This window comes from Myodes glareolus, chromosome 18 (genome assembly GCF_982192425.1).
Source record: "Myodes glareolus chromosome 18, mMyoGla1.1, whole genome shotgun sequence".
In the NCBI taxonomy this organism is placed as follows: Eukaryota; Metazoa; Chordata; class Mammalia; order Rodentia; family Cricetidae; genus Myodes; species Myodes glareolus.
Window position 1 is genome coordinate 55373491 of NC_142043.1, and position 17129 is coordinate 55390619.

The 17129-nt window shown below is 44.4% G+C and overlaps 1 protein-coding gene across 11 annotated transcripts in view; it reads left to right on the forward strand.

Moving 5' to 3' along the window:
• Ank3 (ankyrin 3) overlaps positions 1-17129 on the forward strand; it is a 310338-nt gene that overhangs the window by 244254 nt on the left and 48955 nt on the right. For all 11 annotated transcript variants that reach the window (XM_087898212.1, XM_087898204.1, XM_087898210.1 and 8 more), the window contains 3 exons: positions 4739-4963; positions 7639-7793; positions 16849-17060. In XM_087898212.1, the coding sequence (XP_087754338.1) occupies positions 4739-4963; positions 7639-7793; positions 16849-17060 (592 nt within the window). The remainder of the gene's footprint in view (positions 1-4738; positions 4964-7638; positions 7794-16848; positions 17061-17129) is intronic.

Genomic DNA, 17129 nt, shown 5'->3' on the forward strand with positions numbered 1-17129 from the left:
AGCAAAATTTCCTGACCATTACAATCTTCTGAGACTCTCTAAAATTCCCTTTCAATGAAAAAGATTTAAAACCAAGTTATTTTTCTTAATTTCTTTCCTCAAATGAGGCTTTTTAAAAATATGTATCTGATTTTCCTTCCCTATGGAAATATTAAATGTAGAACTAGGGAAATAGTTCAGTCAGTAAAGTGCTTATCACACAAGTGTGAGGACCTGGGTTTGATTCCCCAGAACCCACATTAAAAAAAGCTAGCCATGGTGGCTCACACCTGTCATCCCAGGGAGGGAGAGGGCCATACAGACTGGCAGAACACTGGGGTCTGCAGGCCAGCTGCCCTAGCCTAATGGCTGAGTTCCAGGTCAACGGGACTTAGCCTGAGGAATAGCACAAAGTTGATCTCTATGCAGGAGCACCCTTAACCACATGTACATACACGCAGGAGCATGTCCAACCAAATGCACATACACACAGGGGCACACTCAGCCCCTTGCATGTATACACAGAGGACCACACTCAACCACATGCACATGTACACAGGACCACACTCAACCACATGTACACAGGACCATACTCAACCACATGCCCATATAACAGGAGCATGTCCAACCAAATGCACATACACACAGGTGCATACTCAGCCCCTTGCATAAACACAGATGATCACACTCAACCAACCACATACACATGTACACAGGACCACATTCAACCACATGCACATACACACAAGAGCAAACTCAACCACATGCACATACACACAGGAGCATGTCCAACTACATGCACCTCTACACCTGAGCATACTCAACCCATGCGTATACACACAGGAGCACACTCAGCTCTTTGCATATACACAAAGGACCACACTCAACCACATGCACATGTACACAGGATCACACTCAACCACATGCACATACACACAAGAGCACGCTCAACCACATGCACATATACACAGGAGCACACTCGACATGTGTGACCACATGCAACTGCACACACCAATGTGCACATTTGTGCACACAAATATCCAATGAATTATAGATTCACTTCACTAACTGATCCAGTGTCCCTGTGAGCAACGTACTCTGTTGTTTTCAGTTTCCTCTCATTTGATATCAGAGCCCATTTTTAATTGATGATTTGTTTCATGACATTACCATTTTTAAAAAGAAACTGTAAGCTTGAAAGCTTCCGGCTGACTTTGGCACCTTCTACATTCCGGAAATAAAAATTGCAATTGTTAAAATTAGGAAAAAGAAATGAATCTTAAGAGAAGATAGAGAAATCTACTTTGAAAATGTTAAGGTACCAATGTATCTATATTATTTTTTCCATCTATAATGATTGAAAGTTTTGCTGGTGTACCCCAGCAGCGCTGATAAGAACCTCATCAAAAGGTTCCTCATCCCTGTCTTGTGGCAGAAGACTGGATGGTGACCTGCTGTGACAAGTGACCTGATAGCCAGTGTGTTTTCCTACACTGGAAACTTTAGTCGGTAATTCGCTGTGAGGTAACTGACAACCACAGAAATGGGAGAAAAATGATGGCTAAAAGAGGAAGCACTAGGCTAGGGAGATGGCTTAGCGGAGAAAGCTCTTGGGCAAATACCCACTTTTCCCATTTAAAGCCCGATGCTGGAGCAGCAACTAGACTCCCAGCATTCCTAAAGAGAGACAGGAGACAGACAGAATCCCTGGAAGCTGGCTGGCCAACTAACCTAGCATTTGCTGCAGTGAACAACAATGAACCCTGCTTCAAACAGGTGGAAACTGAGGCCCAGCAGCCGTGGCTGTCCTCTGACCTCGCCATGTGCACTGTGGCACAGGCACACACATGTGCACATACACACACACACACACACACACACACACAGGAACCATACATATATGTTACAAACATGCACACAATACACACACATTAAAATAATAAATATGCAGTAGGGTATATTTCTTTAATTTCTCTTGAAGACAGCCATGTACACAGCAAATGTAATGACAGCCAGAGAGGGAGAAGTCCCCCTTGGAAATTCAAAACCCTGATGCCAGGGTCTGAGGACCGTGTTCTGCAGCAGCTAAGGCAAACATTTGTCGCAGGCTGTCCCACAAATGCTAAGTGCCGTGGTTTCATTTCCTGAGTTTTTCCTTTTGCGTGTCATTGACATTGTCTGTTGCTTGCTTCTAATGACCGTACATTAATTTCTCCCATTTGCTTTCTAAATTATTTTGCAGCTACTCGTCTCCGCTGCCTCAGTATGACTCAAGGTGATAACTGTGTCCTCTGTGTCCTTTTCATTTATGTGACGTCCCCCAGTTAGATGGCGTCAGTGTCTGTAGAATGTCCGCACGCTGCGTCACCCTGTCGTTTGCGTAACTAGACGCCTCCGCGTAGCCGTCGCGGGGTCATTCACGGCACTCGCGACGTAATCTGAGCAGCAACACGATAAACAGATTTTGAAGCATCAACCTTTGTGTGTTTCTCTTTGTGGCTACAGCTCGTGTTGCATGTCGTTTGGGTTTTGCTCAGATCTTGTACAGAGTGAGTGTGGAAAACAAATCCCTGTGTTCCACAGTGCCCCTGCACACGGATGGCCTGCCCCTCCCACTCCCATCTTCCCTTGATCTGTTAGCTCTTCAAAATTAGAACCATAAATGGCTGCAAGCCCCAACCAATGCGCCATGTGCTCTGCAGTGTCCAGTGGGAGGTTCTTCCAGTTTGTCATTCAGATCCTCTTAGTTATTCACTCCATTTACTCTGATAATCTTTGCAGCTGGCACAGTCTTATACTTTACCTGCTACCTTCAGACCACTCAGCTAACGGCACCCTACACCCCTGTTTGCCTGTCCATTTATTAGTCTCGGTAACCAAGTCTCACTGATGCCATTTCTAAGTACACGAAGGGGAATTTTGCTCATAGATGGATTCAGCTGACATTGCCATGTGTTTGCTGTGTGCTGGGACTCTGCTGAGCCCTGCAGGTCACGTGGTGAATATGGCAGCCCAATCTGGAGGTGCTGTCTGCTTTGTTGAGGCTCTGCTGTGGTCAGTGCAGCACCCCTAATCCAGGAGAACGCTCCAGTGTGCATTTGCGCTAGCATAAGCACGATTTCAAGCCCAAGTTCGTGCTGCGTCCTTCCTCATACACCTAGTGTTAATAAACCTTCACCACTAATTACAGAGAAACCTGAGATGTTTGTCCTATTGTCTTGTTGTAGTGCCTTTGTTATTGAATGAAATCACCTGACGCTCATGTGGACACACACACAGTAAATAATACATGTGTATCTAAGAAAATTAAGCACTTCAGAACAGTTTCAGAGGAGCCGCAGGCCATTTTGCATTGGAAATAATTCATGTGGAAGTCTGGATGGCGAATGGAAGCAGATAAATATTTTCGTTGAGGAGAAAGGGGAGACTGTTTTTATTGTCTCCTTATTTTTGAGATGGCCTTTCCCACTGCTGACTTGAATATTCTAGAAGCAAAAGCCTCTCAAGATAGCTGGACTAATAGTAAGCACGTGAAACAACAGAAAGAAAAAAAAAATAGTTTAATCCAAAACCCAAGCAAAAGGTGAATGCACTTTCTTGGTTGATAAAGGAAACATACTCAGTCCAAGGACTCTCTCCACCCCATTGGCTCTCTCAGTCCAGTTTGTCCAGGAAGTCTTCCTTGCTAGGAAACCCACAGATACATAGGGGCTTCAAGCCTGTTGGCAGGATGTTAGCGCCATACGTAGATAATTCCATAGAAAAGAATGTTGATGGACAGGATTATTTTCTTAAAATAGTACCATAGGGAGCCAGAGTGCTTGCTGAGGATCACTCTCTGGTGCGACTTGAATTGTGCGTCTGTCTTCAGCTCTAAAATTTCGCACGTAAGGGTGCATTTGTGTTGTCATCTGTCTGTTGGTTTCTTATTTACCAATGTGCCCGTCACCAACAGAGAAAGCCGTCCCCTGATATGGCTACATACAGGCAAACTATTTTCCTTCTTAGCTTTGATCTAAAGGCCGATGACAAATACAGACACCCCAGGAAGTAATGTTTAAGTTCTACTTCTGCTACCCTGCGGCCTGTTCAAAACACAGGTGATTTTAATTAGCATTTGAGCCTCCATCTTTTAAATGGTTGTTGAAAAGATTTAATCCCTTTCCAGCAAAATCTCAGCAAATCTAAAGTCGCCTGCTTTTATTTTTATCTTTCATCTTCGTATATGTGAAGGGTGTTGGTACGAGTGAATTGTCCCTTTGTCTCACAAGCTGTGTGTGTTATGCTACGCTGTGGAGTTTCATCCAACGTGTACTGGAGTGAGGTCCCATAACTAGGTTAGGGGAGAACCTAGATAGAGTGAAGATGTGCCCCTTGACTGTCCCCCAAGCCATCCTCAAAGGCTACAGAAAATGGTGGGGATTTTTTTTTTTAAAAAAAATCTGCATTCCTCTCATAGATCATCTTAATTCCAACTTGAAGAATATTCCCGTTCCTTTTCTGTGCCTTAGTGTTGTGCCCATGGTGATTTCCTTGCCTCCCGGGAGGGAGCTTCCTTCCACCGAAACCCAGTTGTCTTTCAGTCTTGACCTTGAGTGTGAGCTCCATGCACGTCTGATGTGACCCCACAGTAGTGGCTTCCAACCGTTGTGTTAGAGAAGTCGCGCCAGCTGCCTTTTCCCGAACATTTACCTTGAGTTTCGAACGCTCTGCCAAGTTGACTTCTATCGGTGATAGCATCTGATCTTTCCCTCCACAGGTTTCTCGTTAGCTTTATGGTGGATGCGAGAGGGGGCTCCATGCGAGGAAGCCGCCACCATGGGATGCGGATCATCATCCCCCCACGCAAGTGTACGGCCCCCACCCGTATCACCTGCCGCCTGGTAAAGAGACATAAACTGGCCAACCCACCCCCCATGGTGGAAGGAGAGGGATTAGCCAGTAGGCTGGTAGAAATGGGTCCTGCGGGGGCACAATTTTTAGGGTAAGTCTCTCCATTTTTACTTTGGCCCTCTCACCACGTCTTTGACTTTCCTTTAGTCCTTGCTAACTTAAGATATTAACTCTGAAAAAAACGGGGACTTGGGTGTGGTGTCAAAGGTCACCAAGGTCACCATGCTGCATAATAGGCTGTGGGTTCCTTAACTCAGTCACTGGCCAAGGCACTTACTAACCAAGAAGCATGCTTGCTGCCCCACGGGTGTGTGGCTCCCTGCGGCCTCCCACAGAAGTCAAGGCACCGACCTTAGAAAATATTACAGGTTGGGATGGTGGCACCTCACTGCCTAGATGGCTACCTTGGTGTCTCTTTCAAAATAACTCTGAGAGACATAACCCCCTGGGGTCGGGTATTTTCCAAGAAGGCAAACTGAATTTTGCTTCATTGTCTGAGGTGGCACTTGGCAAGGCAGGCAGGCTCTGTCATGACGGACAGCGTGTTCACAATCTCCCCTCTTGTTTCTCTTCCTGCTGCATGGATGTTACTCAGTAAACTGCACCTACCCACCCATCCTCCCCCTGTAAATGAGGGCGAGAGCTTGGTTAGCCGAATCCTGCAGCTTGGGCCTCAAGGAACAAAATTTATTGGGTAGGACCTTCATAGACAAGATCAGAATGTCTACAATTTTTCCTTTCCATTTTCAATTTTTTTCTGTCACACCCATGGTCTTATTCTTGTCTTCAGTTTGTTCTTTTTCCGTCTTTCTTTCTCTCTTTCTTTTGTTTTCTTTTTTATGCTTTCAGTCGATGTGTGTCACTGAAAGGCAACACCCATAGTGGCTTGACTTATTGTAGCACTGCCGCTACCTTGTGCTTTTGAAGCATGTGGGACTCACCGCAAGCATTCCGCTGACGTTATGCATCTGTCGACCCGCCTTTAATTTGAAATGTTTCTTCTCTGTGTACTTACTAAGGCTAGACTGACCGTCTCATTTTAACCAGAGTGAGAGAAGGTATTTGCAGGCTTTGAATCAATGTTTGCCACAAATGCCGTGTGTATGTGTGCGCCTGCGTGCCTGTGTGTGTGTGTGTGTGTCTGTGGGTGTGATTGGACTTAGAAGGCACTTATGGTACAGTGTAATCTTTATGGGCTTTGTGAAGCAAAAGAAATCAAAGAGTTAGGTAATTTGGAATGTGCCAAGAACACAAGCTCTTTAAAGAAATGTGACTGGGGACGGCCGGTATGTTCTGTTGAGTTGTCGAGTGTCTTTTGTCTCGGTTAGGCTAAAATGTGTCCTTGTTTGTTTGCCTATCCGATGATTGTGTTTGCCTTGGCAGTCTGCATGAAATGCCTGTTACAAATTGTCCTGCTTGGCTGTCACCTTGGTCAAAGATCCTGCTTATACCTTCTCAACAGTATTGTCGAGTGTCCTACACAAAGCCACAGGGATAGTATTGGACACATTAACCTGCAAAGATTGTATCTTGTTCTCAAAAAACAAGTGATGCCTAATGTCTAATTTTAAAGTACGGTTGAAAATGATGGGAAATTTCTTACTAACACTATTAACACTGAGAGGAATATTTGCTCCTGTTTTTACCTGTGAAAGAATAAAGGCATTATAAAAATTTATAATGATCTTGGCCAAAAGTAAAATCATGGTATTCATCAGTCTCGTTTTAAACGAAAGTTTTATCGAGTAACCAGATATTCATGTTTTATTTGTGGTTTTGATCTTTACAACAGCCTCTCCTCATGCTCTGCCTACCGTAGCCTATATTTGCTGCTACTGCGTGTATATAAACAGCTAGGTTAAGGCAGATTGTGCACAACCTCTCCAGAGAACAATGATACTGTCTGTTAAGCATCACCCGAGAAAGCTGCACAATCCAACTACATGAACTGTGTGTGATTGTGGTCTGCTCACTTCCATCCATCTTTTTACCCATAATTCTGTCAAACCTGATGGAACGATTTCCCGTGAGTTGATTGGCAATCTTCAATCTGCAGCCCTTCCCCTTCATTTGTTTGTGCAAAAGGACACTGTCAAGAGTTAACGCCTTCCTATGACAATTTCAGACTGGCATGTACTCTTCTGGAATGTTCCAGTTTCCCCAGATAGGTGGTAGTCAGGTCAGGCAATGAGGCTACCCATGACCTATTCACAAATGGAACAGCCAGAAAAACTGACTTAGCCACAAAATCGTACAAACTGTTGGAGGGACTGGATTATATGACAATATAATGTCCGCTTTATTGCTGAGAGGAAAAAAATAGAGAAATGACCTTCACAATTTTTTTATTTTTAAAGAAGTGACTGTGTCCTTTTAACTCATTAGCATCTCGTATTATATAATGTACCTATTATGTGTTTTATTTTTTTTAAAAAAATGGACCAGCTTTCTTTCTTTATGGCCTATTTTAGTCATGTTTAATTCCTTCCCTCAAATTACCTATTTATATGTGTTTAATCTCCCCCACTCAATTTGACGCCTAACACACAGTAGGCCTTCAAGAACCATTTGTGAATGAATGATGGCATGTTCTTGGGCTTGGAATATTATTTAATCAGCAATGATTCTGCAGCTTTGAGACCATCCCCAACCCAAATGGCACCTCTGATTTCCAACTCAGTACCGTTAATGAGACTTTTCTTTTAGTATTCTGCTACAGAGATGTTTTAATTTGATGCAAAAATCCGGTGGCTTCTTGTTTTCTAGCCCTGTCATAGTGGAAATCCCTCATTTTGGGTCCATGAGAGGAAAGGAGAGGGAACTCATTGTTCTACGGAGTGAGAATGGGGAGACCTGGAAGGAACACCAGTTTGACAGCAAAAACGAAGACCTCACCGAGCTACTAAACGGCATGGATGAAGGTAACAATATATAACAATACTCCTTCCCTTCCACGGACATGGATAGGCGGAAAGCAAGTGTCTCGTGGTTGAAGCGCTACTTGAGCATCACATGATGCAGAATGCAGGGTCTTCAGCATCTACTGCTCCTTTCCATGCCTAAGGCATGATTTTATCTGACCCTACTACACTCCCAGCACCACCAGTTTAGACGGACAAATACCCACGTTGTTCTTTAATTTTTTGACCAAATTTACCAGTTTTTCCAAGACTGAAGAAGGCTTTTTTTCATTGTTAAAAGAATAACATGGTGGGGGGACATCAAATGAGAGTATATAATATTTGCCTACAGCATTAGCATTTACAGTATACTTTTGGAACTTTTGTTCCATTTCTCTTAACTTATTTTAACATCCTTTATGATTTTTTTACTGTCTCTTGAGCCATAATGGTTTTTTAAAAAGAAATGTCAAAACTTATTGGCACTTGTGTGTTTTGATATCTTATTCTTTGAGTTGGTGAGCCTAGTGTGTGGCTACAGGTCTCTTTCCCACACATCCCTTCTTTTGGGGAGTGTCTGGAGGTGTTAAGATAGGATTTCCTGTAGCCCAGGTAGTATCGAATGACCTTGAATACTTGACCCTCCTGCCTTGGCCTTCTCAGAGCTAAGATTACAGTTGTGTGCCACCCGTGCCTGACTCACACACCTCCCTGAGGTTTGGTGATGCTTAGAAGTGTATGTTTTTCTTTCTAAGTGTTGGGTGCCAACTGGCTTTAAGAACACACATTTGATGCGGTTTTCCTTGAGACGTGATTCAAGAAAAGCTAGAGGCCTGGCTCGTGAAACGGTGCTGTGGAAAGAAATCCCAGTTAACTGTGACAGCGACCTCACTTCCTAATTGGTGCAGATTCTACAGCTGGTTTACGTCACAGTGGCAATCTGGTCCATAAAATCAAAATCGGATCTTTTATCGTTTTGTTGGCTGTATTTGGAATTTGCCTACTGGGGTCTCTTGTGGGTTCAGACTGTAGACCATGGAGGTATTCAGATTTGGGGAGTTTAAAGAATGATTGAGCAAGTCCCTGGACCCCTGTGAGCCTAGAAATGGAAACTGTTCTCATTATTTTTATAGAGTTTCCATTAAGATGAATAAGCGATTTTGTGAAACCGTTAGGGAATATAATCGTTAAGCTTTTAATAGATATCAGCTATTGATGCCATTGTTTTCACCTATAGAAAAAAGTGCCATATTCAAAACTTGGTATAGGATAGAGTCACCATCAACTATGTAATTTAAAGATAAGATGCCTGTACGCCAAGGTAGAAAGAAACTGTTGAGTCTATTAAAAAAAAAAAAAAAGCCTTTTCATTTTCATGTGGAAGTTCCAAAAGAAAGCATAGTGCACAAGTTCAGAAATCGTATTCTTTTTCATTATTATTATTTTATGTGTATGAGTATTTTGCCTGTATGTGTGTCTGGGTACTACATGTGTGCTTGGTCCCTGAGGAGGTGGTGAGCCTCTCCATGGGTTCTGGGAATTGAACCCGGGTCTTTCATAGCAAGTGCCCTTAACCACTGAGCCAACTCTCTAGCCAGATCTTATTCTTACTTAACAAACCACAAACAGACATCCTTCAAACCCAAGTAATTTACCCAGCTTGCCTTGCTAAGCAGAAGGGAGAGGGCTGAAATCTCACTGTACCTGTCTTAGAAGAGTTACAGCTATAGCCCTCTTGTTTTCAAGATGCATGTCCCAGGAGAAAGAAGACAAGTGGAAAATTCTAGAAACTTCTATATTTGGTCCAGATGAGATTTGATCAAGATTGAGTCCAGAACAGTCCTTGTAGGTCAGTGATACACTAAATGAGGGTAGATTATCCAAAGTGTGTACAAATGCTGCCAGGCAGATAGAGTTTCTGGACTACATTCTTAAGATCAGGTACATCTTCAGTTCCATTTCATACGATGAAGGGGAAAGGTAAATTCGTCACCATTTAAGGAGGCAAGCACTGTAGCCCATTGAACCAAGATGTTCAGAGTGAAGTTTTGGTTATATATTAAATATAATAATAAGAATAGAGGGAGCCCAACACATTTATAACTGAGGCTCAGTTATCAGTTAATCTGATTTCATACCAGCCTCAAGTCCCACCGCTTCCCACCTCTGTTCTGGTCCCCAAAGATAATTCATTCTCTCTAGACTCTTCCTCTACCCAAAGCTACTTAAAAATGGGAATCATTCTGGGTTTTGTTTTTGTTTTTAAAGTCAGCAAGTCCTTTTCATTGAAGATTCAAGTATAGACTAAGTTGTCCCAGGGAAGGGAGCTGAGGACCTGGCAGGAGGTCCATGCCCAGAACTCCTCCAAACCCTCCCGAGGAGGCAGTGCTGCATAGTTAGATGCCAGCTACCTAGCATGAATCAGGTGATGCCCCTGGTGAAAGAGAAATATCGCCAGGGTCCCACCCTCAGGGGTCAAGAGCATAGCTTCGCTCTGTGTTCCTCCCAATTCTTGCTGACAGCTGTTAGTGAGGTAAAAAGCAACACATGAAGTAGAACAACCAACCATTCAAGATTTCCTTAGAGAATTAAATCAACCCCACTGTTCCTGTACTCAACCCAACAGTTTCTCCGGGCAGAATAGTGTCATACATTGTCTATGGCGGGTGACACCACCTACCCCTAACATATGCCTACTATAAATGCCTCCTTTTAATGCTCCCTTCACCATAAGTACGTTCCATGTATTATTTTAGTCTATATTTAAATAGTCCATCTTCCTCCATGCGATTGTCTGAAAATATTAATACTCATGTTTTTAGTACCATCTAGTCAATATTCCAGTCTCCAATTCTTACTAGGCACGACAATTGTGGGGGGCTGGGGTGATGCTCAGTGGACAAATGCTTGCCGTGCAAACATAGGCACCAGTGTTTGGATCCCAGAGCCCCCTAAAAGCTGCCCAGCCCTGGCAGTTGCCAGCAGTCCCAGCACTCAAGAGACAAAGACGGGAGTCCCAGAGGCAGACTGGCTAGCTCCAGATTTAGCAAGAAACCCTTCCTTCAGGGAAGATGCCAGACCTCAGCTTCAGGCCTCTGCACGTATAAACAATCAAACACATACACACGCCAAAAGAGAAATAAAAGAATTGTAACAATCAGATAGGGCTTTATCATTTTAACATGCACAGAGTTTTTCTGTGCATACAAAAGTAATTGCTAAAACAACTTCAAGGAACCAGAGGTCTGAGTAGGGGCATAATTTTCCCAGTGTGATACTGACGTTGGCACCATGGTCCACAGAAGTCATCGAGGCCAAAATTCCCATCCTGGCCTCACCACTCGCTGTCGTGTGGCTGTAACCAGTCTCTCTAACGTTCATCTAAATGCACCTTGTGAGGATGCCTTGTGGGTAGCTCCCGGGCCGTGGATGCGCTGGTACAGGTAGAGCCCTTACAGAGATGTCTGTGCAGAGACACTCACTCATGTAACCATGCTCAGCGTCACGGACACCACACATGCTGTCCATAGATGGCTGCGGTCTGACACTGGCTTAAGGACAAAGGTGCATGTTCCCTCCATTTGCTCAATGCTACCGTTTGCAAGTCAAGCTATCCGCCTGTAGGAGTTCTGTCTCCCAAGTGAGCACTGTTTGCAGACGCACAGACAAGGTCAAGTGCTCACCACTACCCAGTCAAGAAGTAGTCAACAGATGTAGATCTCCAAACCCTCGCCTCTTCCCTACCCAGTTAGTTGCCTTTCTCTACCATACACGTTTGCCTCTATATATTCTCAAATGGAGCATGCCCGTTGTGAAGGTTGCTTTGAATTCTTCTCCTGAGAGGACTGGAAATCACCCAAGGAGGTGAGCACTCACACTTGGGAGGTATTATTTTTAGGCGTCAGGCTTGCCTGTGAGAGAACCTCCCCTCCCCCGTTAGGTGCCCTCAAAGTGAGTGGCACCATTCCCTGGATTGGGGTCTTGGGGTCTTGTATCAAGAAGAAAGCTAGCTGAGTACAAATATTCATCGTTCCAGCTTCCTGGCTGGATAAGGCTATTTTAAGGTCCTGTTACTATGAATTAACCCTACCCTTATGATAAACTCTACCCTTAAACTATAAACCAAAATAAACCCTTAGTGTGTGCGCGCGTGTGCACACACGCGTGTTCATCTTAAACAAGGCAACTGGGTGTACAGCTCTATCACTTCACACCTTATTACCTTGGGACAGGGTCTCTCACTGAACCTAGAGCTTTCCCTTTTACCCCTAGACTGAGTGACGCAAGCCCCAGCTCCCCTGCTGTCTCCACCCCCATCCCACCCCCACCTCCTGACTGCAGTCCTGGGGTTGCAAAGGCATGCCAAGCCATGTAAGTGGGTATTGGGGATCCAAACGCAGGTGGTCATGCTTGCACTGAGCTGCCTTCCCTGGCCCCCGTTCCTATGATCTTTAAGCAGGCCAGAGCATCCGTAGTTAGTTATGTCAATTGAGCAGGCATGTTAGCCGAGCTGTGGTGAGGTAAGCTGCTGGGAAGACACGCTGCTTGTCTGGGTGTGGAGAACCTGCCCTTTCCAACTCGGCTTGCAGGTGGCAGAAGCAGTTTTTATCTCTGGCAGCAGAGAGAGATCTTATCTATGTAGATGTGCTGCAGATGTGCAAGCAAAATTCACACGCACACATCCCGTCCCCAAGCCGCGCACCAAACAGAACCCACGCTGTCAGCTTAATGAAAACCTTAATTAAACCCAGCGTCTCCAAAGTCAGGTCATAAGAGCTATTTGTATTTGTGTCGAGCTTGGGAGCATGATCTTGAAGGCCCTGGCCTCCCCAGAAGTCCCCAAGTTACAATTCAAAGCACTTGAGTAATAGTTTATCTCCCACAGCCCCCTGCAGTAGCCAGTGGATGGAAGTTCCTGATAAAAATGAAAATGTGTGCAAACATAGCCTAGAAGAATACACCCACTTCTAAATGTATCTGTGTCAACAGTATATTAGAAGCAAATGTCTACGTTCAAAATTGGCACTTCAGTTCAATGCATTTTAACCTTATCAATCTTAAAGCAAATGGTAGTTTTCAAAGTGCCAAGTCACTGTCAAACCGGGATGGATGTGGAGTTTTACACTAGGTACACGGCACACAGCGCCATCTGCTGGAATCATCTGGTAGTAACAGTTTTGAAAAAGTTTTCCAAACAGAAAGTTTCCCGACTCAAGATTGCATTTGAAGCGCCCAATAAATAAATAGCAATCTACTTCAAAAACACCAAAACAAATCACGAAAAAATGTTTACATATTTTCTATCCGTTTCCATAAGCTGGCATTTTAAACCAACTGAATGAAGACTGCTGCAGAGTGAAAGAAAAGGGAAAATGCTTCAAAATAGCCTCTGGAATGAGATACTTGGGAAATGAAAATTGAGCCAAGGCAAAATGGCATTAATGATTCCCACTTCCATATGGCTTGTGTGTATGGATTTGCCATCGGTGGGTCCAAGTGATGACCTCAGATATGTTGCTCCATGGGTCCAACATTAGCCCACGCTGGGCGTCAGCACTAGCTGCCTGCAGAGGGCACTGTGCCCGGCACAACAGATCTAAGCTGGCACTGAGGCATGGTGTGCATAGGATGGGCACCTGGGGATGGTGTTTGGCTTCAAGGCATTTTCCATGAGATCCAGTTTTGAGATAGGATTGTATGGATTGCTTTTCTCCATAAATGTGGTGGTAATGCTGTAAAGGTTTGAAGAGAGGCATGATGGGATAATTTCCCCAAAAGCAGTGTTTCTATGTGCACAAATGGCTAAGTAGGCTGAGCATGTAACTGAGTAGAAATTAAACCATAGCCCAGAAATTGTTATTTGGGGAAACTTGAGGCATCTGTATTTCTTTCCTTAGACTTCACACTCACCCAGGTCACACTCATACAAACCTAGTCACAGTCACACCAGCCTGGTCACACTCACACCAACCAGGTCACATCCACACCAACCGGGTCACATCCACATCAACCGGGTCCCAAGCTGCCCTTGAGAGCAAAGGCACCAGATGAACATGGGTGCTGGGATCTGAGCACAGGTCCTTTGGAAGGGCAGGAAGCATTCTTCACCCCTGAGCCACCTCTCCAGCTCCTGAGTTCTCTATTTTTGAGGCCAGGCATATGTAAGATGAGAGTCCACTGAGACCTTCGCCAGCACACATGGCCAGTCTAAGGTCTTCTGAGCTAAGTGGGAGAAGCAGGCTTTCAGGCCCCCCTCTAAGACAGTCAAGTGAGTCTCCAGTGTGAGACTGAGAATTTGTACTGTTAGCAGGCAACAGTCTTGTTTCTTAGGCTGTTCAAGTACTACGGCGACCTGTGGGTCCCAACCCCTTGGGCAAACATCTATCTCCAAAAGTATTTAGATGACAATTCATAACAGCAGCAAAATTATAGTTATGAAGTAGCAAAGAAATAAGTTTTTGTGGGGGGGTCAGCACAGCGTGAGGAAATGTATTAAAGGTCGCAACATTAGGAACAGAGAAGTGAGGATATATGCCCAAGACTCTTTGTTTAGCTTTCTTGCCTTGCACAGAGAAAATGTCCAGAAGGTTGTCCACACCGTAAACGTGAACCTTCTCTGCTCTAAATAAGGGGCCATTTAAAAATCTCAATGGATACAAATTCATTCCCCTCAAAAGATACTGGTGTTGTCAGACTTTATTATTGATTGTTTGATCATCTGACTCATCTGATGGACTTTTTATATCTGCAATACAAGACTCTGAGAAGGCTGTATATTCTCATGAGTGGTTAATCCCCTTAGGCCATCCCCTTGAATCATAAGCACATGGCCGGCATAGACCTCACTGGGGATTAAGAACTAGGAAGACTAAAGCCACTTTTTCACACATAATTTTTTTTAAAAAAATCTTTTTAAAATTTTGTGTGACGGTGGCGTGTCTGAGGAGACCAGAGGACAACTGTCAGGAGTGTGTCCCATCCCTACCCAGTGGGCTCTACGGACCTGACTTGGGTCATCGGGCTTGTAGGGCAATTACTTGTCCCCACTGCGCCATCTCGCTGGCCCTCAAATGGTACTCTTTATAAAAATTATTAAAAGAGCACACAATAGCTACTTCCCGCTACCTGTATTTTCAAGGGCAATCTGAAGGCTTGCTGGTTCTCCGGAGGGGAAATCCCTTACACTCCACTTGTTGAATGAATTCCTGCTCTCTTGGTTACTGGTTAACTAACTACCATATGCCAGCCTGGCAGTGCCAAACAATGCCTGGTTTAACATGATTTCGCGGTGGTTAATTCATCTTATGGGAGAAGAAAACTTAACATTTAGTGCACCGACTGCAGAGTCAAAAGCGTTCAGACGCACTACCCGCCCCCCATAGTGGTTGCGGCCACAAATTGAAGCCCTGCGTGGGTGTAGAGCACATCAGCCCTCATGGCCGCCGGGACTGTTAACTTTCCTAACACACCTCTTTGAAGTTTACTATTTTTGTCATGGAAGGCATCACACTTTTGTACATAAAATGGCCTTTCGGGTCACTTGGCCACCAAGCCTATGACCCGAGTTTGATCCCCACGACCCACGGTTGTTCTCTGACTTCCACACGTGTTCACACACATATATACACACATATAAATAAGTGAATGTATTTAAAACATTACCCCCAAACCAACAAAACTTTCTCCCCCCAAGACAGGGTTTCTCTGTGTAACAGCTCTGACTGTCCTGGAACATGTTCTGTATGTAGATCAAACTCAGAGAGCTCCATTTGCCTCTGGCTCCCGAGTACTGGGATTAAAGGTGTGCACCACCTGGCCTCCAACAAGGCTCTTTATTTAAAGATTGAAGTTTGTTGTGTGCATACTTGTGTGGGTGTTGTGCATGTGGCTACCCACAGAGGCCAGAAGGGGGTGTCAGATCCTCCAGATCTGGAGTTACAGGTAGTTGTGAGCTACCCAACATGGAGGTGATAGAAACTAGACTGGAATCTTCTAGAAGAGCAGGAAACATTTTTAACCATGGAGCCATCTTCAGCCAAACCCTTAGCCTCTTACTAAAACTGGATTTCCAATCTTGGACAGGAAGGTTTGCCCTAAGCCCACCAACTAGACATGCACCACCACTGCCCACTAGTGTTTAAAGATGTTTGCTCTCCCAAGCGGAATTTATTAATAACCTTATGGTGTCTTTGCAATGCTTGATATTTTATGATCACTGTAGTTTTCTCTAACATATATACACATATGTGTGTTTATGTATTATATATGTATGTGTGTAGATAGATAGATAGATATGCTATAGCTACTAAGTAGAAGGATAACCAGCTATTAAGATTGGAAGTTGAAGCAGGCACAATAGACAAACACTACATGATCTTACAGGCAGGCATGGGAGTCACAAAGTTGGTTTTATACTAACTGAAGGTAGAATGGTGGGTAGGAGAGGCTGGGGAGAGGTTGGTACAAAGTTACCGTATAGAGGAGCAAAGTGTTCTGCTGTGGTGCTATACAGTAAACTGGGTGAGCTCCATGACAGCGGTGGACGTGCATTTCAAACAACTACAAAGGAAACCTTTGAGAAGATCTATGTATGTGAGTGATTCATGCATTACATAGCAAATATGAGCTGAAATGTCTCATGGGACCTTGTATGTTCAATGTGCATGTTTTAGAGTATCAATTCAGATTTTAAAAATTACCTTCCTGGGCTGGGGCTATGGTTCGGCTGTCAGAGTGCTTGTGCAGTATGTATGAAGCCCTGGGTTCTCAACACCCCAGAAAACAGGATGTAATGGACAGCACATGCCTGTAATCTTAGCATTTGGAGGTAGAGTTAGGAGAACTGGAAGGATCAGAAATTCAAGTTTATCCTTGGCTATTTAGTGAGTTTGAGTCCAGTCTGGGCTCCATGAGACCTTGTGTCAAAAAATAATTTTTAAAATTGTTTTAAACACCAATGGATGTCAACGTGCTATGTGCAAAGGCACCTACTCATGGCGGGACTGTATGCAAAGACACCTGCTCATGGCAGGGCTGTGTGCAAAGACACCTGCTCATGGCTTCTCATCCTTTCCAGAGCTTGACAGCCCAGAGGAGTTGGGGACGAAGCGGATCTGCAGGATTATCACGAAGGATTTCCCCCAGTATTTCGCAGTAGTTTCCCGGATTAAGCAGGAAAGCAACCAGATTGGTCCTGAAGGCGGGATTCTGAGCAGCACTACCGTGCCCCTGGTCCAGGCGTCTTTCCCAGAGGGTGCCTTAACCAAAAGGATCCGAGTGGGTCTCCAGGTACTGATCACAAAGCATCGACTTTCCATGTAAAGAACTCGTGAGCACGTCTTGCTCAAAAAGCATGGC